The sequence below is a fragment of the Anser anser genome, assembly GCF_964211835.1.
Source record: "Anser anser genome assembly, chromosome: 1".
Taxonomy (NCBI): domain Eukaryota; kingdom Metazoa; phylum Chordata; class Aves; order Anseriformes; family Anatidae; genus Anser; species Anser anser.
In genome coordinates, this window is record NC_139720.1 from 65,480,599 (window position 1) to 65,503,971 (window position 23,373).

The 23,373-nt window shown below is 40.8% G+C and overlaps 1 protein-coding gene across 16 annotated transcripts in view; it reads left to right on the forward strand.

The window, feature by feature from the left end:
* The window catches only part of WNK1 (WNK lysine deficient protein kinase 1), a 103,973-nt gene extending 80,645 nt beyond the window's left edge, over positions 1-23,328 (forward strand). For 11 of the 16 annotated variants that reach the window (XM_083819785.1, XM_083819793.1, XM_083819795.1 and 8 more), the window contains 9 exons: positions 3,386-3,469; positions 7,157-7,243; positions 7,936-8,005; positions 9,486-9,565; positions 10,078-10,736; positions 11,666-11,868; positions 12,891-13,085; positions 19,915-20,102; positions 20,405-23,328. In XM_083819785.1, coding sequence (XP_083675911.1) covers positions 3,386-3,469; positions 7,157-7,243; positions 7,936-8,005; positions 9,486-9,565; positions 10,078-10,736; positions 11,666-11,868; positions 12,891-13,085; positions 19,915-20,102; positions 20,405-20,719 — 1,881 coding nt within the window. In that variant the 3' untranslated portion in view covers positions 20,720-23,328. Of the gene's footprint in view, positions 1-3,385; positions 3,470-7,156; positions 7,244-7,935; positions 8,006-9,485; positions 9,566-10,077; positions 10,737-11,665; positions 11,869-12,890; positions 13,086-14,334; positions 14,428-16,706; positions 19,894-19,914; positions 20,103-20,404 lie in introns of those variants that run through there. The other 5 variants (XM_083819796.1, XM_083819798.1, XM_083819797.1 and 2 more) reach the window with 4 other exon arrangements.
* Positions 23,329-23,373: the final 45 nt, after the last annotated feature.

Here is a 23,373-nt window from a genome sequence, read left to right on the forward strand (position 1 = left end):
AAAGTGTTGAGCTACATTGTATAGTAACAACTTGAGATGTCATTGAAGTTGTTACTTGGCTCAGTAACCAGAAGTGTAGGTATGTGAAATTAGGCTGGCTATTTTCTTATGAATTGTTGCCAGTGTATTTCAGTATTTTAAACCCTTGTTAGCCCTTTTCTTTTCAAACCTTAAATGCAAGTGCTTGAAGAAACATTCAGGTTTTTAACAAAAGAAAAACCTTAATGTGCACATCTTTTTGTTTCTGTACCATTCTTCCCCACTCACCAACACTTTGTTGTCTTTAGCTACCCTTGTTATTAGAATAGAATAGTTCAGTTAGAAGAGACCTGCAGAGATCATTGAGTCCAGCTGCCTGACCACTTCAGGGCTAACCAAAAGTTAAAGCATATTATTAAGCTGTCCAAATGATCTGAAGCTGGTTAATGTTCAAGGCATTGTAATTGAGTTAATGCTCCTACCATCTCCATTTATTAACAGTCTTTCCCTTGTACTCTTACTAATACAGCTTCCTCCCACTTCCTCTGTGATTGTGTATGTAGCAGATGTAGAAAATGCTTCTTCCCTTAGTATTTGAGCCAGTACTTCCTTGGGACTTTAAAATCTAAGTTTATTTGTCTCTTATTTTGAACACTGATTTCGTAACCAAAATGTACTTTTTTTTTCCTTTCTATGTTTCTGTGCTTCTCTGAGAAGCACATCCAAGTCCTTGGAGGCTTCTTTCCCAGGCTGTAAAGCACTGATGCTGCTGTATTTTTCTGCTAGCGGTAGAATCATTAATACTTCCCCCTTGGGGAATCTTGAATGCTCTGTTCAGGGGAGCAAGGCAACAGAAAACAAACTTAAGGCTTCTTGCCTTGCCCTATGATAAATAAATGAAGTTTCTAGGGTGAGTTAGGGAGCAGAACTCCTCCCTGTGCCTTGCCAACCAGACTGATGTTATTACTTTCCCAGCTGTTTTTACAAAAGTGAAGGGACAGATGGGGTATGAACATGGTACCATTCCTGTGTGGAGATGGATATTTTTCTAAGACTAAACCAGATGTGATCACTGAAAAGAATAGGTGAAATAATGTCATCAATTTTATATGGGATGAGGAGGTTTCAGCTAATCATAATAGTGTGTTAGTAGACTAACATGCGAAGTTTGTGAGACCTGAGGGAATTTTATAGCTGCTATAGCAATAATGTTTGAGAATTTCACCAGCCTCTCCAAGATTTCTCCATATTTTAGTTGTTACAGTTTTCTAGGAATCCCTTTCTATTTGATTGGTTCTGCTATGCTACTCTCAGCTGCATTCATATTCTATTTCCCTGCTTTGGGTTTTCTTCCTTGAAGATTAAGTAAACCATACTGATGCTACTGAGAGTATAGATCTACAGATATCCCATGGGTTACATGTTGACCTTTAAATCCACCTTTAACAAGACCACACTGGAGTAAAGTTAATGGAGAAGTAAGAGATGGAGATGTAAAAGGGGACACTGAATGAATGGAGCTAAGACTCTGGAGACTCGTCTGTTTTTTTCCTGAACCCCAGCAGATATTAGAGATGGCATCTTTTCCTCTCACCTAGTAGAGGTCGTGTCCGTGTAACACTTGCCTTGAATTATAAATGATTCACCAACTTGGACTCAGCAGTTATTTTTTAAGCAAAATTGTGTTATTGCCCAGTGGGGCACTTCTTTCCCTTTTAGATTGTGTTCAAATGCAAAGCAGAAGATTTCTGCTATGGAGGAGCAGAAATATTTGCCAAGGAAGTTAGGGAAGAAATCTAGACACAGAAGCATATTGAAATGAAGCTGAGAATTAAAGAAAGATTAGAAAACTGTAAAACCTAGTTACTGGTTCAGGAATAACTTGGAACAGTTAGAAACCTGCTAACTGCAAACCTGTTACTAAAAATGCTTGGATTTAATTGTAATAAATAGTTGAGGTTTTTGATGTCTGTTCTAGGAAAACTATCTCCTTTCTGAGTCTTTCACTTCTAAATTACTTTGTGTTTTTTTCAAAACTTAACTTTAGTTTTACTTTGAGTTGTTTTTAAGGAGCTTAATGCTTTAGTTATCTGGGGTTTACTAGACTGTGGGGGAAGGGGGGTATTTAATTTTGTTTATGGTCAATCTGTTAACCTTGCACAGTAAATATGTTTTGACTTGTCTAATGAATGTATTTGAAGTATGTTTTGCCTTTTATTTATAAACAAAATGATTAATTTACCACAGCTGAACAAGTGAACATGCATCAGAAACAGTAATGCCCATGTGTATGTTTGTAGCACACACACAAGCTGAAGTAATACAACTTGGCTTAGTTCCTACCCCAACATTTGGGGAAGGGTAGATAATTATGGCAGGTATCTTCACTGGTCAGTTATTTCTGCAATCTGAACCATTAGTTAAGCTGTGGTAACATGACTGCAGGCGAGAACTGGTTCTGTTTGCTGAGGACCAGAGCAGACTTTGGGCTGATTACACATACCCAGCAGTGTTTGCTGTCACAGAAGGGAAGCTGGCTGACCAGCACTGTAACTCATAAGGCTATCCTCTGTTTCTGAAACTTCAGAGTCATGGTCAAACCTTCACGGTTACAGCTTAGAATAAGAATTGCAAATTGTGTAATGGATCGCTTAATTCCTAGGACTTCTCACTTCCCTAACAATGGAAATAACTAACTGGAATGTGCTCTCCGACCTTGCTGGGAGGCTTTGATCCCTCATTCTAACCTTTCCAGTCTCTCTAACCCCTTCCATGTAACCTGGATGACTTCCCCGTATTCAGTTGCATGGCCTAGTCATCTTCTGTGGGTGATCAACATCCTCAGGTTCAAGACCAGTAGTGGATCAGGAGACTGGTGTAAGAAGCTTTCAAATATGCTTTCAACAAGTGGAGACATCCTCAAGCGTGACAGTTTCTGTTCAAGTCATTGCTTGGACCAGGTTGCCAGCAGCACATGGCTTGGTGTTGTTAGTGGGCCATTAAAATAGATCGTTTGTGAGGAGGTTGAGTGCATTCCTGCACCCCTTCAAAAAAGTTTCCAAGAGGCTTTATTTATGAAGAAATATTGTTGTAGCATTTCTCACAGACTTGAAAATAAAGTTGCCAAGATGCTCTGTTCCTGGGCAGAGCAACTTGCTTAAACTGGTAATTGTGGCAGTCAAAGGCAGCCTGAATTAAAACAACAAAACCAGACAACCCTCCCACCCCTAACACACACACTTCAACTGTCACAAAACTCCCCAAGGATTCGACGCTAACTTTCCAGGAAGGAAGTCTCCACAGAAAAAATGTAGAGGCCTCTGTCATATAGCACAACTGACTGTAACGTGGTGTCTGATCCTCCTGTGTTCGTGTCTGATGGACTCGCGTTTCCTCTTCATCATAGGTGCTACCAGTAGGCTCTGAACTTCCAGCTGGCACTCCGTCCAGTGAGCCGCTGCCACCTTTTCCGGGACCTTCACTAACTCAGGTGCTACACGACTCAGCAGATTTTTATCTGCCTCTTTTTCTTTCAAAGAGCATGTTTCGATTAAACTCTCCATTGCATGTTATTAATGTCTGTTTTTCTGTTCTTTTGACTGAGTAACCCTTTTTGTGTAAATGGAGCAGTGGCCAGTTGCTTCAGCACTGGAGATACAGCTCGCCCTTTGGGATGCTGTACCCAGTGTCTGAAGTACAGAAGCAATGAATCAGGCTCAGAATTATTTAGTGTTTTAACCTGATCCTTAGAGTTTTTTTTAAATGTAACACAGGTGAGTGCGTGCATAAACTTGAACTTGTTTTCTTCTTACACTGAAAGGATGTTTCCCTAAAGAGCTATATGCCGTAAATAAATGTTATTGAAAAAACAAAATTACTGGCTTTGAGAAATTCTGGTTTTATTTTTTATTTTTTTTGCAGTTATTACTAGACTCCTACTTCAATAGGTTTTCAGATTTGTAAAACATCTGTGAAGCTCCAGACCCTAAACAAGAGCTGAAATGTAACAGTGGCTTAACCTTGTTCAGTTTCTGTCCTTGTATGCAACAGTTAGCTTGGGTGTTTTATATGTGAATTGGACAGGTGGTCAACTCAAGATCTCAAAGATAAAATGTCTTCACTTTTCTTTAAAAAAGAATAAACTAGATAAAAAAAATTAAGACAAAATTGTTTTATGGATCTTCTAAATGCTGTGCAAGGAAATGTCACATGGGAAGAATACACTTCAATATACAAAGAAAAGCTGAAAAAATAACCAGACAAAACCCATGAGATCAAGAGATGGCAATACGCTGCTTCTGAAAGAAAGAAGACTGAATAAACAGACAGCTTTTTATAGAACTATACTCAACTTGAGAATTATGATCCTAGTTTTAAATTCAATTTTTATTTGATTGATATTTCATTCAAGTGTGTACCTAGTGGTGCCTGCTTAAGGCTCAAAGTAATTTTGTTGTAAATCCAGCACTACCTATGTATGTATACTTTTTATAGTATTTACCTCTTCCATCTGTGGCTTTGGATCACAGAGAATAGTCCTTGATTTCATGTCCAAAACCTACACTTGAACTGGAATCTGCCCTTTCATAGAAAGGAATTATTTTTAAGTCTTAACTATAATTTTAATTTTTTAAAAAATAATTTTAAATTTGTATTTCCAATTAAATAACTACAGTATGAAAACTTGTACAGTATTTACGAGTATCGTGGCCTGATTTCTTTTATCTTCTTGACCGCTGAATTTTAGTGCAGACTGTGAGCTAACCTTGATAAAGTCCTGCTCTGTGATGCTGTAGTAACAATCTCCCGCCCATCTCTTGAAATAGAGCTCTTGAATTCAAGTTTCACTTATGGAAGTGAATTTAAAATGAACTGTAAAGGTCATTTTAGTTCTTTGCAAGCTGTTCTTTTTTTGGGATTTACAATAGTCTGTGAGAACCTCTATCTGAAAGGGTTTAAATTGACTGTCGTACAAAGGAATAGTTTAAGAAAATTGTAAGTAATTTAAATTGTTAAAGCAACTTTGGTTAATGAGCTATCATGACTCATTCTATAACTAAAACTGTAAAAACAGAATTATATGTATTAGGATTCTGATCTTCAAAGATACCTTTTGAATTGGATTTTCATTTCTATCTTTGAAATGTGAGAAATATGTATTCCCTGGTTCCAAGGGCATGAATAGAGTCGAGTAGCAGGGCGTTAGCTCTTTCGTGTGTTTTTTGTTGGCTGTGACATTAATTGTCCCTCTCTGTTTTCCATTTTTTTCCTCCGGTGCTGTCTGTGCAGCAGCTGTCTTTATTCAATAGTTTCTTCAGTTCTCCCAATAAATGTCACTATTTTGTGATCCCAGGAATCTCTCAGACAAGTTTGCATAGAGTATGTCCTAGAGTTTAGAATGGGAACAGTGTAGAAGGCCTAAATTACAAAATGCTGAAAGTTGGCATCTCACCCTATCTTTTCTTGCTCTATCACCTTCTCAGTCCTCCTGATGGAGCAAATGCAAATCAATGACAGTACTATGTCCAGCCTTAATCGATGAGTCCTTGCAGATGGCTTTCATGTCCAGAGCTACTTTTTGGTTGTCTTTTTTGGTTGTCTTTTTTTTTTTTTCCTCCAAAAAGTATGTTTCAATGTTTTGAAAGCAATGAGGATCAGTCCACTGCTTGGAGAGTATTATGCAGTATAAGAAGGCAAATACTTGTTCTCTGTATGTAAGAAAACTATGAAAGAGAATGCATTGCTCTCAAAACCTGTCACAGAAAGGAGACTGCTACTGTATTTCGTTTTATGTAATTCTTACTAGCAAGCAGAATGTGAGTAATTAGGCATGGGTATCTTCTGCCTCCAACTGAGCAAGAATCTGGTCATCTTATGTAGAGCTATGAGGTGGTAGTGTTAGCAAGCAACTTTTTTTTCCCCTCTAGCTGCTGGAGGCAGAAGCTTTTTATGTGCCTTTCAGCCAGTTCTTTTTAAAGTACGATTTTGCCAAAGAGGAGATGCCAATTTGGTGATAATTCTTAGGTGTTCTAACCACAAGCAATGGTAGCAAATGGATCTGAAAGCAGTTGGTTAAAATAAGTCACATTAAGTTAACAGTGCTTTTTTTTGGTCATCTCTTGGAACTGGGTATCTTAGTAATCCTTCTGCCCAAATTCAAAGCAGTTCTAGCCACTATAGTGACTCAAACCACAGGACTACTCCAAAAGGCTTCCTCAGGTTTGTCATAGGTCTTTCTGGTAGGATCTATGGTAAGAAAGGTACAAATAGAGATCTCTTGCTTGTCCTTTGCAAACAGTTTACCTAATTTCACCTCTCATTGGAACTCTAAAGCCTGTCTAGGAGTGTGAGACAGAATTGGAGAAGACTTACTGGATCAAATCTAGTTGACTGTTAAGAGCATTTGCTGCTGTCACACAATAACTGTCTGGAAAATTACCGACTTGTCTTGGAATAGACAGGCGTGCCTTCCTCACTGATTCTGTCAATAGCTCATTACACAATTTTTCTTCCTTAGTACCAGATTCCTAATTTGCAGTTCAAATGTGTGTCATCCCAAGACCAGTTTAGGACAGTTTGTTCCTCAGTCTTAAATACCTGTTCTTTTTATTCCTTAATAAGGAATAATTCCTTAATAAGGAATAAAAAGAGCCTTTTAAAGGTATATTTAGAATAATATTTCAAGCTTCATTTTGCTACTATTATTTCATAAAGAAATCTTTATTTCCCGATTGTTCTGATATCTCAGCTCCTCATTTGTTTACTTGAAGCAAATCTCTTCCTGTAAGCACGAGTGAAGAGAACTGTACAGTATTTCAGACAAAATGTCATTTTTACAGTATTACTGAATTAAATTAGTCCACCTAACTGTTAAGTATTTTGATTACAGCATCTTTACACAATTCTTAAGGGAGGAATGCAAACAGCTATCTTCAGGAAAAACAGAAGTTCCTGTTAATACTTCTTTTTCTATTTTTACCAAACGTGTTGCTTAAATTGTTCCCAGTCTTACTGTGCTATACATGTGAAATGTGAGCATACAGGAAGAGAACATGATAGAAATATGGAAGCTGTACTGACTACTTTAAATTTTAATATTAAATATGGCTGTTTTCTGAAATGTGACATGTTTTTCTCTTGAGCTGGGACACCTACTTACTTTTTCCTCTCTCATCAGTCCCAGCAGCCACTGGAAGATCTGGATGCTAAGCTGAGAAGAACCCTTAGTCCAGAGACGGTTCCAGTGACATCTGCTCCTGCCTGTGTACGTTTGCAATGGTAGCAGTTAATAGTCTTGAGTAACGTCAGTGTTTTCTCAAGTTGATGCACTTAGATCACTGCCTTTAATATCATTATACTAGTCCATAGACTTTTAAAAATAAAAATGAAGAGTCATCTTTCAGCTTGCAAGACTGAGTCAAACAAAATAGGGAAAATCTGTATGTTACGATAGATACCGTATTTTTTGAGGCTGGTTTTGGTGTTAGTTCTTAACAGCTTTTTGGCAAAGTCATTAATATCACTGAACTAGAAGGGGAAGTGACTATGGGATAAGGGGAAAGAAGGTGTTAAACAAGCAGTATGTGCTATGTCAGTGTAAATTTGGGAGGGCTGTTAAACGTGTGGATCTAAATGCTCATGACTATAGTAGAAGTTTGATACAAAATAATGATAGTGATTAACATTATGATCTCCAAGTGGCTACTTATGCATTACTTCTGCAGAGTAAAAAGGGAGGTACTGCTGACAGTCTTGGGTTGTAAGGCATGCAAAATCTGTTGCTGGTGTTGCTTGTTTTGGAGATTAAAAGATCTTGCATTAGTCCTGTCATGGGTCATTCTTTAGCCCTGATGGAACTAAAAGATTCAGTAATACGCAATATGGTGGATTTGCTGAGGGTTCGCTCAAACTGTGATTCTCATAAGTTTATTTTTATTTTCCCCCTTGAACTTGTAGTCTGTGCCCTCAGTGGCATCTACAACGGTTACCGGGCTGGTGTCCACAGCAACACAGTCTCTGAAAGAAGGTAAGACAGCCTTTGTTATTTCAGGTGGTTTCTTAGTACAGAGATATAATACAAAATCGAACAGACTAGCAATTTGAAAGGATATAGCTGTCATACGATGACATTTCCTTAAGAGTTGTATTAGTTTTTAGTAACTAAACTGAAATTTTCCACTGTAGATCAAGAGAGGGGAATGATGCATGCATATTATAATAAATTATTTAGTATTTGAAGCTGACCAAAATAATAAATTAAGACTTGCAAAGAATGTCCAGTATGCTTCTGAGGTACAGCTTCAGGATTTGAAGGAACTGCTTTCTGTCTTGCTATATTCTCTGCAGTAACAGTAAGAACTTTTGTGTTGTCATGCTGTTCTGTATGTAGGATATCTCCTCCTAATCACTGTTTCATTTCTATTTAGTTAGAGAAATTGGTGTTAACTAGAAATTAAAGAAACAGTAACAAAAAAGATTCTTCTGGCTGCTTTAGAACAACTGAAGGATGACTAGATGATCAACAATTGAATACTGAATGATCAATGACTTTCAAATCTAAATGACTTTTATTGTTGGGGGTGGAGTTAGGGGGTAGAATCAAACAACCCAAACTGCAAAAGTAGCCTGAGGCTTTCCAATCAGTATTCTCCTACTCATCCTAATTAAAAAAAAAAAAAACTTATTTTTTTAAAAAAGAAACTGCTAATGTAATACTAACATTATTTCTGATTAATTTAGTAAATAATATTCAAATTGCATGTGCCTCACGTTCAATGACAAACCTTCAAAAGCTAATAAAAACAATAGTAAATAGCCCCATTATAGTATGCCGGTAGGTAATGATACCATAGAAGTCATACTACTGCTAGAAAATGAGTGTTTTTTGCCTGGTGAAGTTTAGATGGTAAAAGTAAATGAACTGGGAAGTTGCTGAATAAACACAGCAAGCTGTCCAACAGAATTAGTTTAAATATAGAATGCTATTTCTCAGCTTCTTTGTAACCTTATACTGCCAGTGCAAACAACAATAAAATTAGGAGCCAACATATAAGGATCCAGCTCTGCAGACTTCAGACTGCTTTGAGTAAATGTTGTTTATAGCATCTCTTTAACATACCATTTTTCTATTAAGAAACTGTCGCCAGTATTTGAAATTTAGGTAGTCACTGTGGGTACTGAACTAAAATTAAGTTCGTTCTTATATAAATTCCAGTTGTTCTTGAGTCTTTGTCTACTTCACATCCTTTTTAGAAATCAGTATGCTTTTTTACTACAATCAAGAAGTGTACTTTTGAAAAGTGTACTGCACAGGGAAACTTCATAGAAAAATACTTAGTATCAAAATGCAATTTTAAAATTCTATACGGCAAAGCTGAGAAGAGAGATCAGGTTCCATGAATCCAAAAGCATGACATAAATACTCAGCTGACAGTTGAGTTTGAAATGTTGGAGTGTGAATAACTTGTTGCTAATTTTCTTCTCAATCCCATTCTCCTTTTTCTTAGCTTCAGCGTCGTGTGGTGGAGAGAGCAGTGGTATGGCTGCTGCAGCAGGAGCTGGTGTTCTTAAGATGGGACGATTTCAGGTGGGAGACGTTAAACTGATGTAATTGTTGATACGGAATCCTCACTGAGCAGTTACTGCCTAGTGCCAGCTCAGTGTGCCTCTTTGAAGGCTTTTGTATCGGGAGAAAATACCCATACTGAGCTTGTGATCGAAGGGTTTTGTGCAGACGCTGTTCTCATTTACGGCAGGGATTGCACTAGATTATACACGGTCTAGTTTGTGAATCCAGCATTTGATCGTGTCAGGGATTAACTGCATATCTGTTGGCCTTGGTCTTTATGTGAAGGAAGTCCTGATTGTGATGCAAGTCCCCTCTGAATCTATTGGGATTTTCTGGGAGTTAATCATCCAGCCTATCTAGAACTGCTGTTTTGTGTGGCAACGTGTTACTTGGAGGGAAGAAGCTTGCTTTGTGGCGTTCCAGGGAAACTAGTTATTTTCCCCCCATATGATTTTTAGTATTTAAGGTAAATAAGAGCATCATGTTGAGGAAGAACTAAGAAGATCTGTGTGATTGCATTTCTGTTCTAGGTATCTGTGGCAGTGGATGATGTGCTAAAAGAGAGTGACAAACCTGAAACTAAGCCGGTGCAATTTGAAACCACCTCCTCTGATTCTTCGCCTCTTTCTGGCAGTAGTCCAGAGAGTACACTGGTAAAGCAGGCTGGCAGTCGGAAAAATGAGGCTGTCACTGACTCTTCTGTGGATGTGGTAGATGTTATTCCTCAGCCAGTTCCTGGGCTGCAGTTGCCAGTAGATGTTGGTCAGCCTACAAAGGTTGGACGCTTTCAGGTAACAACAACAACAGATCAAGTGGGGCGCTTTTCAGTGTCAAAGACTCAGGATGAGGTCACCTGTGCAGAGAAAGAGCCAATGACTCTTCCTCTCTCCGTGGACTTGGAACAAGTTGCTTCTTCGGCTGCAGCTCCTAAGAAAGAGTTGGAGTCAAGGCAGTCCCCACATTTGAATGGTCCATCCTCTGAGCTGGAGGCTGCCTTCTTGAGTGGAATGGCTAAGGATGTGGATGACGGCTCAGGGAGCCCAGACTCTCTCCAGCCCATGGGGTCAAAGATCAGCCTCCCTGTTCAGAGCCTTAGCAACTCGTTCAATTCTTCCTACATGAGCAGTGACAACGAGTCGGATATTGAAGATGAAGATTTGAAATTGGAACTCCGTCGATTACGGGAGAAGTAAGGCTTCCTTTTGTCTTGTGTGTGCATGAAACGTGTAGCAGATGCTTAACATGAATATCTTTTATTTTCCTCTGGACTCTACTTTTCTCAAAGAAAAAAGGTAGACTTCTTTAAAACACTAGACCTTTGCTAAGCATCAGGTCCCGTTGTTGGTGTTTATGTGGAAAGTAAAATCCTTTAGCAGGAACTAATACATTATGATTCCAAACAATGGGTATACACACTTGCTATACTTAATATTATAACCTGTAATCTTGTTGCATGCGTTTATATATAGATTGATTGCCACACTGGATAAATCTGTGCAGATGTATGGAATTTTTTGCGTAGGACTGAAATTCAGTAGTTAGTAGAAATATTGGTGTCCCTTGAAAATGACACACAACTCAGCATTTCTAATATGCGTTTATGGTATTTGTTCTCCTTTTCCTGAATAATCCCTGTTGACTTAGGAAAAAACCTCAGAAGTCAAGGCATATGACCTCCTAATTTATATTGAAAGCTGGCTTTTTAGGACAGCTGGCAACTGCTCTGATCTGAACAGAATGGTGCAATACAAATGTATGTCCTCCAAGGCCATGTGCCTCATAAAATGAGTAATCTAACTATTCCTGTAACATTTATGATGTATAGTTTGATCTTCTATGTTAGCTGTATGTTCTTGTTTGTACATCTGTTTATTCTGGTTTTATGATACAGCACTGGGAACTTTGTATTGAAACTGTAGTCAGTGTTAAAGCACAATGGAAAAAGACAGGCCTTCTGCCGTATGCATTCAGTGGTTATTTGTGGAAGGGATTTATTTCCTCTGTTCTTGAATGTTAATGGAAGTTTGACCAAACAAGCTGGGAAGGATTGTATGCACACATGCATACATACTTCTTTTTTTTTTTTTTTTAAAGTCATACTGTTTTGTAACTTGTTAGGCACCTTAAAGAGATCCAGGAGCTGCAGAGTCGCCAGAAGCAGGAGATTGAATCACTGTACACAAAATTAGGAAAGGTCCCGCCTGCAGTAATTATTCCCCCAGCTGCACCCCTTTCAGGAAGGAGAAGACGACCCACTAAAGGAAAAGGCAGCAAGTCCAGCCGTAGCAGTTCCCAGGGAAATAAGAGCCCTCAACTATCAGGTAAGGCTTTCTACATTTTTTCTAGATAAGATAGTACTGACATGGTGCTATCTGTCACTTTCAGGTGGATGTGATTCTTCCACCCCCTTCACTCCTGTCGTGTCCGCCCCCCCCCGGTTCCTCTACTGTCTGGACTATGAAGTCTTAAATTGCTTTTGATAGTTGATAGTCTTGCTTGTGGCTTTTGCAATCTACTGAAACATACAGAAAGTATATCATGTAGCTTTGTAAGAGCAGTTATAAAATTGAGTATTTTTTTTATATTAGTGATATGGCTCTGGCTAAGAGGACTGGGAATCCCTCCTATCCGGAGTGAAAAGTGTAAATTAGTGTAAATTTAGTGTACCAGGGATTTTTTTTTTCATGAACTGTTGTTATTTTCTCCTGAAAATGATTTTGGAGAATGGGACCGGTCTCTTCACTCCTCTCCAGTCACAATTCTTTATACTTACCAAATCGAAAGTTTCAGTTGTCAAGGCTTCCTTTCTCATTAAAACAGTATTTATAATAAATTGGAAAATAGTTCCGTGACTGATTGATGTGGTTGTCAGATCCTTGCTGTGTAATTGTATATGTCCCTCAAATCCTGTAGCATTGAGTAAACATCATTGGATGGCCAGTCCCATGTCATGCAGCAGGGTCTGTATCCAGTCGCACTGTGGGCTCACTTCTGTTTTGTTATGTGATAGAGGAGCTATGTGTAAGCATGTGACAGTGAGCTAACACTGAGTTCCCTTAAGACTAAAGTACATAAAATTATTCTAGCCTTACTACTTTCTTAGGAACTGCTGTAGTCCCTCCTCTGCACCTCTCCCTCTCTCCCTCTGGGAATGTCATGCTTGTCCAGAGGGCAATATCCTTCCCCTCTGCAACCTGGCCCTGCATTTCTTCCTGCATTACTAACAAAATAGCTCACTCGTACTTTCCTCTGTTCCTTTTTTTTTTTTCCTCTCCCTTGGAAACGATGACAAAAGCTTAGAAAATGAAATATTCAATGTGTTTTGCCTTTTTTCTTCCTATAGGCAATCTATCAGCTCAGAGTGCACCATCAGTCTTACCCCCACAGCAAACTCTTCATCCTCCTGGTAGTGTGCCAGAGACTGGACAGAACCATTTGTTACAGCCCCTCAAACCTTCACCTTCTAGCGAAAATCTCTACTCTGCCTTTACGAGTGATGGTGCCCTTTCGGTACCAAGCCTTTCTGCACCGGGCCAAGGTAAGACTTTAAATGGACTTAGCGTCAAGTCTTGCACCTTTGCTGCTGGTGAAAGAATGGTCAGCTTGATGACACTTGGTATTTAATACACATTGTAAAGTAGACAGGGAATTTAACCCCTATGCATGGACACTGATAACAACTTTTTTTGCAACTAGATTTCAGGCTTCTCCTGTAAGTGAAGCATGTTGAGATTGTTGAAGTAGTAAATAGATAGCATATGGCCCCATCTGCCCTAATGAAAGCACTAAGAAGGACACAAAAGAATGGAATGTGATGGCAGCAAGCAATATTCTTCTGACCTGGGGGAAAAGGTGTTGGCTGGAAGAATGAGGAGACAGATGAGAAGGAGCAGGGGGGGAGGTGTGTGCAAATGTGAAGTGAGACTGAGGAAGGGGCCGAACAGCTTTGGTGTTAAGAGATGATTGAAACGGTAGGAAACTTCAGAAGACTTAGTCCTTTTAGATTTAACTGCTTTGGCTGTTTCTGTTAATGATGTTTTTAGCAATAAAAGAAAAAAAAAAAGGCCCATATTCTGCATTATGGGTTACAGATATGCTGGGTAAGAGTATAGGAGTATGGAATGGTGTAGGAATTGTTAATTTTACTCAAGTTGGGAATTGCTTATAATTAGTTAGTATGTTATCAAATCATTTCTCACTGATTTATTTGGGAAGTTTTTTTTCTCCTTGCCACTCATTAAGGGGATTCTTTTACTTCTGTGAATTTAGTTGCTTCCGGTTTTTCTGCTTTATTATCTTATTGAAAAGCTTTACCATAGACTGATTGAATGCATCAAATCAAATGACTTTTTGTTGAAATTGGAGAAGTACAAATGGAAAACAGAAATGGACTTCTTGGAAGAATTTTCTCTAGAGATTGTTTTTAATGAACTGTTTCAAGTATTTTGGAGCTACTTTCATCTCCCTACATCCAGAGTTGTACAGTATCTATTATAGTTAGATACGTTTGCTGGCATTTGGCTTTCCTATTGATTGAAACCCTATTGCTGGGTTATGTACTGGAGATTAACCCAGCAAACTTGGCCTAATGTCTGCAGCTGTTGAAGGCAAGTCTCTTCACTCCGTATGTTGTCTGCGTACTCTTTGGTCCACTCTTTTGAGGCTTATTCTTGTGTGCCATGTTAATGCATTTCACCCTTCCAACCTCAAGTTGCTAACATCTTGTAGTGGTGTTCTGTCTCTTCTCCTCTCCTTCCTCTGTTCTTCCCGTTTTTGTTTTCTCACAGGCTGTGCGAAGTTTAACTGTGCATCTGAGAGAGTGACGTTCAAGCCTGGTGGCAGGAGGACCCGATTTCTGAGTACGCCCTGCTTGGCTCTTTGTGTGTAACACCTTTACTCCTTCCTTGTCTGTTTTTTTGTTTTGTCTTTTTGTTTTCTTCTGCTGCCTGGATCTGTTTCATGCAGCCCATTCTCATCTGCCACCTTGTATTCCCTTGTATTCCATGGCACAGCTGAGCTGCTCTTAGCGCACCTTTAGAAGTTTGGGTTCTCATGTCAGGTGTTCTCTTGTTAAACACATAATAACAAACACTGAGTTCTCCAAGCTTTTGGCGGAAACTTTTCTGGGCAGTTCAGTGAGATAACAGAAATCAGGGTTAGCTTGCAATATGTGAGTGCCTGGGCCTTTTATTCTGGCCTGCTTAGTAATTATGTTTCAGCATATATTAGCTGACATAAGACTTGGAGGGGAAGTACTCTTTCTAGTGGGACACAGAGGAAGGTTTGTTTTCCAAGTTGTTCCTTTGTTGGGCACTATTGTAACTGATAGCAGGAGGGCTGTGTTGTCTTCCTCCAGTAGTATGCTTACTGTGCAAGCTGGGTGTTTTTGCATGCTGTCAGCACTAGTGCTGATTACAGTGCAGAGCATTGATGCCACCTGTAGGCAGTTAGCAGTGACTTCTTGTGTTCATTAGCAGATGGATAGCTAAAGATTGAAGTGTTGAGGATTTTAAAAATATTTATAGGATACTTCCAGGCACACTCAGATGAGCCCCAGATTTAGAAGTTCTTACTGTGAATTGGAGGCAGACTAAATATGACACAAATAGCAGTAAAGGTGGGGAAATAGCCATTGTCAGACATCCTGTCAGCCCTCACAAGTTACCTTGCAGCTTTTTTCAAAATCCTTTCACTTGCGCTTACGTTAGGCCAGATTAAAACGAGAGCCTCAAACTTCTGATGTGATTTTCTGAAGTAATGACATGTTTGAGCTGAGGCTGCTGATGTGATGCTTTTGATGGGGAGTGCTGTGACATCTCCCATGCTGCTTCTGCAGACCAGACCTTTTGAATGCTCTGACATTTATTTCCCACCCTCTGGAATGACTTGGTGTGAGAAAGCTTTAAGTGCTGTACAGAGACCTTCAGCTGCTGCACTGCATGACAGTACCACGCATCTGTAGCATCTGTCTCACTGCAGTTGGCAGCCAGAGAACTGTGTGCAGGAATTAGACCTGGCCTTCTGCAGAGACAGCTGCAATGCAACCAACTCAGTCCTCTGAGACAGGAGTGAGTCAGAGGGAGGGGAGAATTTTTCCTGGCTGCCAAGTTCTGCAATTATACTGCTAGCCCACTTCATTGGATTTTTAGGTACGTTACTGTGCAGATGTGCAACTAACATCTGCAATCCAAAGACTTATGGCTCCTTTCTTAGAAGGAGTGAAATGCTTACCAAAGCTAGCTTTTTAAAATTCTCTGGTCTGGCCTATCCTTTTTGGGGTAGGGAGTATAAAGAATGACCACTCTGCTTCTGGACTTGATAGTGAACTGACTATATTAGTGTCATATGCCTACGAGGCCTTGGCTTGCTGCAAATTGCACATCATCTGGCTATAAGAGTGCTTTGGCATGTACATCCCTTGCCTGTGGGACTGGTGCTAAGGGAAATGGATTCCTTTTGAAAAGCGTTTTGTAGCTGTCCTGTAAAAGCAGGTAATACTTGTGAAGGCATGGCACAGCTTGGCCTGGCTCCCAGCTTGTTACAAGTTGCTTGCTTCCCAGAGTCTTGTCCTTGAAATGCTATTGCAGACTGTTGTGGAGAGTGACAACTGGAAAAGATGCTGGGTTAAAATCAGCAGTGTTGAGGAAACAGGGTGGTAATTGATGCTTTTAACTGTGCAGCTGGAGAAACAGAGCGGTACAGCTTGGCAGGGAAAGTCTGAACTGTTCCACGGAGCTGGGAAGACTTGGGAAAATAGGGTGACAAACTATGAAAGCACTTGGCCTATCAAATTCTTCTCGTTTTGTGACACGGTCGAGCTTGAGAGCTGTGAAGTGCTTTCTACGTCCTGAAAAAAATGGAAGATGAATTTGTTTTTCCTTTTGTGATAACAATAATGCTTCCTGCCATTCTTCACTATTTTGGGAATTCTGAAGAATAAAGGCAGGAGGCTGAACCATTTCTTTCTCTGAAAGTACAGCTGATGAAACTGTCAGACCAGTCTTTGGATTTTTTCCTAGAATGTCCCAGTAGTAACTTCAAGAGCCATGCTGTGCTACGTCCTCTGTTTCTCACCAAGCTTTTTGTACTGTTTGCTGATACTAAACATTTCTCACTGTTTCTCTTATCTTTAACAAATGACTCTCTCTTTGTGCTTCAGGGAAGATGGTGAAAAAAGTCTGTCCTTGCAACCAGCTCTGTAGTAATTATCTTATTTCTGTTATCTCCAGTTCCTGATTGTAAAGCTGTTCATTGGCTTTTTCTGGTCACTGAAGCCTTACCTCCCTGACTCTGTCTCCAGCACAGCATCTGTCTGTCTCTGTTGTGCCCTCTGATGTCTACTCTGTTGTTAGCATATTTATACAGCGTGGCTATTACTTCTGCAGAATGGTGGAGGCAGGCAGAACCTCACCTTCACTGTGGAGCTCTTTGCTCACCGCTAATGACAGTGAATCGAGCATCAGGGTCAGCAGCTCACTGTGACGTGCTAAAACCGTACCTTTGAGCAGCTGGTTTGTTTACCTCTGATGGGTTCTGCCACCTCCAATTGCAGAGACTCCTTCAACATTTTAAGAGTAAGAGTGAGCCATCAGACCCAGATCTCCAGTCTGTGTCTAAAAGTAAGATGTTTAGAAAAGCCTGGGTGTGGTTGTGCCATTTAAGATTTTGAAGGTGCCTTTTCACTGTTGGCTTATGGGGAGATTAAAAAAAAAAAGAGCGGAATAAAGGCATTGTAGGTAGCAGGCTGGAGAGGGAGAAGCCTTTGCACTTCAGATCACTCACCTCAGAGCAGAACTGGGGACGGCTGCTGTGACCGAGCAGGAATGCGGGGGGTTCTTCCCATTGAATGCTACAAATTGAAACACTTCCTTTTCAGACTCTTCTGGATGGCAGCTTCGGTAGGTGGTGAATACATCAGAGCTAAAACGTGAAATTCCTGAGAGGGCAGTTTTTAAATTGTTACTGTGGGAGCTCTAGTAATTTTATAGCTTGCCTCTAATAGTATAGGCTGGTCTGCTTCAGATTGCGACCTGGGCCTGGAGCTCTGAAACAAAATCATTTTGTAGACAAGGCTCTCATTGCCTCTCACCTTTCCCACCTGCCTTAAACCCTGAACCAAACCCTAAACCAATCCATCCCAAAGCACTTGAGATTTCCTAAAAGACTTTTCACATTTTCAGATGAATGCACTGTATTATATTCCTTGAATAATTCTATTCTTTCTGTGGCCTGAGGAAGCTCCTCAGCTTAGGGCCTAGATTATAAGCTGTATGCTTACTGATCAAAGCAGAAATGTGAGATACCAAAACCAGATATTGGCCATCATGAAGAGTATGAGAGCAAGTGTATCAAGCTCTGCATGAACCCTCATGGTGGAATGTGGTTGTTACTGGTTTTGATGCCTCCTCTTGAGTACCTCTTTGTTGGTTTTGCTTGTTTTGTCTTTAATTTCACCTTTCATGTCATAGTTCTGATTAAATAATTGTATTCTGAGCACTGTCTGTGCACTGCATGCTTTAGGTTCTCGTTATTTTACTGTAGACTTTTCCTTGCCACCTTACAGTGAGTTTCTGTTACCGTTCATCTGAGCTGCAGCTGCACACCCTGGTCAGGGAACCTAATGCTTTCCTTCCCGTGGGTACTGTTGCATGTGTCTGCCTGCCTGTACCCGTGAGCGCCCGCACGGGGAGCCACTTCCATGCTCGAGTTGGAACTGGTGGGTGGGATGCATATCCTTCCCTCTTCAGCACCACTAGAGGCAGTAACACTTTGCTTAATTGTCCTGTGTAGTAAGTATGTCACCTTCCTGATTCACTCCTTAATGTGAAGCATTCCTGCAGGGGTTTGGAGCCAGTTCTCTCTTTGATACCGTGGTTGCGAGGAATGAGGCTGGTGGCCAGGTGGAGGTGAATTAGCTGTCAGGCGGGAGACAGGGACTGTCATTTGGCCCTTACAATACAGAGGTGATTTTCATTGCTGGGGCTTTTCATGCTCCGCTTTTGATCAGTTTTCTTCAGAAATTCTGCCATACGCTCAAGTTTTCTTAGACTTCGCAGTTGCAGTGTTCAGAGCAAGCCAGTAGAAGGGTTTGAGGAGCTTTGAGAACCAACACCATGGAGGTGAGGGTGTGTGCTCGCAGTGAGTGCGGGGTTTAGCACTGCAATGGCAGGATGCTTATTTTTGGTGCTTTAATTGGTTTTGTACTAAATGGATTTGAGAAATCTAGATTTGTTCTGCCTTTACTGTGTCCTTCAGAAAACAAAAACAAAACAAAAAACCACAACTATAGGCCTAGTGGTTAACCATCATTTCCACATCTGTAAATGAAGACACTTTGCAGTACCACTAGGAATTCAGAAAGCTTCCTTGATGGTATACAGCTTTGATTACTGTTTTGGTAGCTGCCTTTGAAAAGCTCAAACTTGAGTGAAGTTGCTTGTTTAAGAGAGAGGGGTAGGGCAGGGAGGCTATCCAAAACAAAGCTTTGCGACGTTTTCTACGGGCTGCTGTTCAGCAAGCTTTCTAGCAGAACCAAGCCCTGGTATTTCTGTGAAGGTTTTTCTTTGTGTTCTTGCGGTCAGCCCAGTGAACAGAAAAGCTTTTCAAAGCACGGCCAAGGAACTATTCCCATTTCTGCCTTCTTTAAGCTGCATTAGTCATTTGCATCTGAAATGCTTGTTCTTCTGACATAGGAAATGTGAACATAATGGCAAAAAAATGCCTTCAGAGCCAAAAAGCGAAATTTAATGCAGTGCAGGCTTCCCATGCTGATCCTGGCTCTTTGGTGGATGAAGATAGTCCCATCTGGTTATTCTCAAGAACATAACTATGGCAGCTATTGGAAACAACAGTTGCTCTTTCTCACTGTGGCTTTTTTATGTAATCTGGGTGAATTTTTCCTCTTCATTTTACGTAGTGGAGATAATTTTCTACAGAGCAGCTGGCTATGCTGATTGTACTGCTCCTTGTTCGGCATCCAGCATTGTCCTCCAAGGTGGCGTTGACTTGTGCTGATAGTGGTTGCTGCTAATTAAAAGGTATAGGATGAGAGAATGATGTGATTTCTGTCATTTGGTGCCGAAATCTAATCTCCTTTTTCTTCTGCAAAGACCTAGAGGCTGCTACCATTCCCTCTTAAGATGACTACTTGCAGCGCTTCTTGAAAAGCAAACATATCCATGAAATAGATGTGCCTGTAGGAGTCCTTGTAGTTCCTACTTCAGCATGTCTTGGAATTGAAATGTAGACTTGATCTGCATGGTATTTTAACTGGCTCTCTGTTGTTGTACCACTGCCACAATTATTACATTTACTAGAGGAAGATGATCTTTAACCCGAGTTTTGACTCCTGTTTCTTGTACTTTTAGGGACCAGTAGCACTAACACAGTCGGGGCTACAGTGAACAGCCAAGCACCCCAGTCTCAGCCTACTGCTATTGCCTCTAGCCGAAAAGGGACTTTCACAGATGACCTGCACAAGCTGGTAGATAACTGGGCCCGAGATGCCATGAACCTGTCTGGCAAGAAAGTTGGCAAAGGGCATAGCAACTATGAGGTAAGATTTAACCCACAAACGTTTATAGGAAGAAACTGTCACTGTCATTGCTGTCTCATTAGTGTGTCAAACAGCAGGCAGAGTATGGTTGCCACATAACCTGGACAACTGTGCCTTAAAGATGTTGGGTATATCTTTTACGTGCAGCATTATATTACATGCTATGGAAGGGAAGGGGAATAACTGAAGAGTAAGGCCATAGTGCATCCTTGCAAACATCCATTTGGAAGAGCCCGTGGGCTAAGGGGATAGCCTGTGGATTTTAAGCAGTTGTATGACTTGAGGGTTGAATTTTCTTTCAGGGCCCTGGAATGGCAAGAAAATTCTCGGCTCCAGGTCAGCTCTGTATCTCTATGACATCTTCCCTGGGTGCTACGCCCATCTCTGCAGCATCAGCTACCTCTTTAGGTCCCTTCACAAAGGCCATGTGCCCTCCGCAGCAGTATGGTTATCCGGCAGCGTCTTTCGCCGCTCCGTGGAGTGGGACAGGTGGTCCAGCACAGCAGCCACTTGGCCAGTTCCAGCCCGTAGGTGCCGCATCTTTGCAAAGCTTCAACATCAGCAGTTTGCAGAAATCTATCAGCAACCCTCCAGGCTCCAACCTGCGGACCACTTAGCCGCGCTCGGACACCGTGCTGGCTAGACCTCGGGACAGGACATGGGGAGGGAGATGGGGCCCTGTATCAGCTCCTAGTGCTGCAATGAACTGGTGGCTTGCCAGACTGGGAATGATTTTCTCTTTTCCAACCATTGCTGTTAACTATGTAAAGGGGGTTTCCCCACACGCTTACAAGGGGGAGGAGGATGATCAGCATCCTTACGATGGGACAGTTCTTTTGACTTGAGGGGTCCTGCTCTTGTGTGGAGCAAGAGCTGTGAAGATAAGTTATGGGGTCAGTTAACGCAGTCTTGCTCTAAAATTTCTCTGGTTTGAGGCTGAATCCACGCGTGTTGAGATGGGAGAGTTGAATCCTAGCATGAGGCTTTAGCACACTTCTCTTCTCTCCCTGAAGATCCAAGACCAGGAGAAAAGCTGTCCAAATCCCCCTCCTCTCCCTCTCCCCAGTCAATTGTATTTGGCTCCAGAATGGTGGGGCACATGAATGGACTTGCAGTGCAGCCCGTGCTTGATAGGTCATTACTGCTTTAAGTAAGATATTAACAGCTTTGACTGCAGCATTAGAGCAATTTAAATTGTTTAAAAATTTTAAAAGTTCCCTGCGGACATGTACTTACCATCAGTTTTGATGTGGAAACACTGTGATATATAAATGTTGTTGGACAACAGTAGTTTAAAAATGAGTGGAATATAGAGGGTTAAAAAAGTTAAAAAGAAAAAATGGGAAAAAAAGCTAGCTATATCCTTATACTTATTGGAGACACTTTAACTTTTTCCTTTGTATTTTCATTGTATTAGATAAATAAATGTGAATGTAAAATTGTATAAATTAATGTACTTGAATACTTGTCTGTTCTCCCAGTATGCTTGCTGGATATTTTAGTGCCTTGGACTTCTATTGCTTCTGCAGTTAGCATTGTCTTCCCAGCAGGCCCCGAGGTGGACGGAGGGCAAGTTCAGAGAAGGATGGATGGATTACTTGTACCTAGTGACCAGGACATTGCAGTTTTCTTAGCGATACCGTTGCTGTTTAGAGTAGGTGCGTGGAGGGCGAAGTCACTGAGGCAGTGGATTGGAACAAGGTGCTGCGTGTTGGGGAAACTTGTCCGAGTGGGTGATCTGAAGTTGCTGCTGTGATGAGGGCCAGGTGGGGGTGGGATGGAGGGTTGCAGGTGACGCTAAATTGAGACTAACCAATATTGTCTACAGAGGCAGGAGGTCTGGATCAGAAATGGAGAGGATGGGGAGAAGGTGTGTCTTTGGGAAAGGTCCAATTTAAGATGCAGTTTGACTCCACCTGTGAAGTGGTGAAGATGTTTGGTCAGGATGTGGTTTGAGGGAGAGGTGCCATTGCTCGTTGGCATGGGCTTGTCTGCTGGGATTGCTTTTCTTACTTTTTTTTTTTTTGAATCCATTTAAGCCAGGAATAAACTGTCCTGGTGCAACGTCCATTGCCGGCAATGGATGCACTTGAAACAGCCGGCATCAAGAAGTTTCCTCAGTCTTATTTTGGAGGATTTATGATTTTGTTCACTCTAACAAATTTCAAGCTGGTACCAGGACTGTAGCTAACTGTCACCTCTTAGTAACTGTACTGTACCTTCTGCTTTGTTCATTTTCCCTTTTCATATTTAAAAATACTGGTTTCCTCTTCAAAGTAAAAATAATACCAGCCAGTATTTATGTAGTGCTGCAAAAAGCTGTGAAGGATCAGAGTACTGCTTCCTGGTACTTGGGAGTAGCTCACTGGTATCCTGGAAGGTGGTGCATCAAGGAGATGTTACTTGCCTGATTTTTTTTTTTTTTTTCCCTGAGTGCTGTTCCCCCGTGGAGCCTTAATAGGGAGTTTTTCTGTCTGTGGATGTTCTCGCTTTTATTTTTACAAACACGCAAGGTCCATTCCTTTCCTGTCACTTTTTTTTTTTTAAAGCAGTTTTGGCAGCAAGGGCATGTACAAGGTGGAGAGGAATGCCTGGGGGTGAAAGCCAGTGGCAAGGAGGCTGGGCTCTGAGTTCCTTAGATTTGGGGGTTTATTCTTTGTAACTAAAGTGCAGACTGGAGCTACAGGAGAGGAGGCTCAAGGCTCACGGTGTGAGTGTGGTGGAAAGGGGGACAGAAAACAGGGGTTCCTGCTGCTGAAGTTGAACAGAAAACCTCTGCTCTTTGGTCTGACGGGATGCAGAGAAGTTTCCTGAATACACCCAGTGTAAGGGGAGAGGTGTGCTCGAGGAAAAGGAGCAGTTTTGCAAACCTGCGGCAGTAATGAAACAAGGGGAATATTCATGACGGGGGAAGTAATCAGCTGAATGCAGCACGTGGTTATTTAATTTTGATCTAATAAGTTTGAGGTCGTTTTCACTTCATGTTATGCAAGAACTGGTTTTATTTACCATTGATTCCCCCTTCCCCTCCTGTGGATGAATAACTGAAGTCTAGAGGAATAAACTAATGCTACTGAACTGTTAAATTATTTTGTTTAATATTACACTTTGAGTATCTTTTTCCACATAAAATCTGTTTCTGAATTACAAGCGTTTTCTTTACATTATTTAACAATGTACACTGTAAAAAAAAATAAAAAAAATAAAAAAATAAAAAGAATTGAAACTTTGGGCTTCCCTGGCCGTAGTAGTTAGTTGTATATTTTGCACT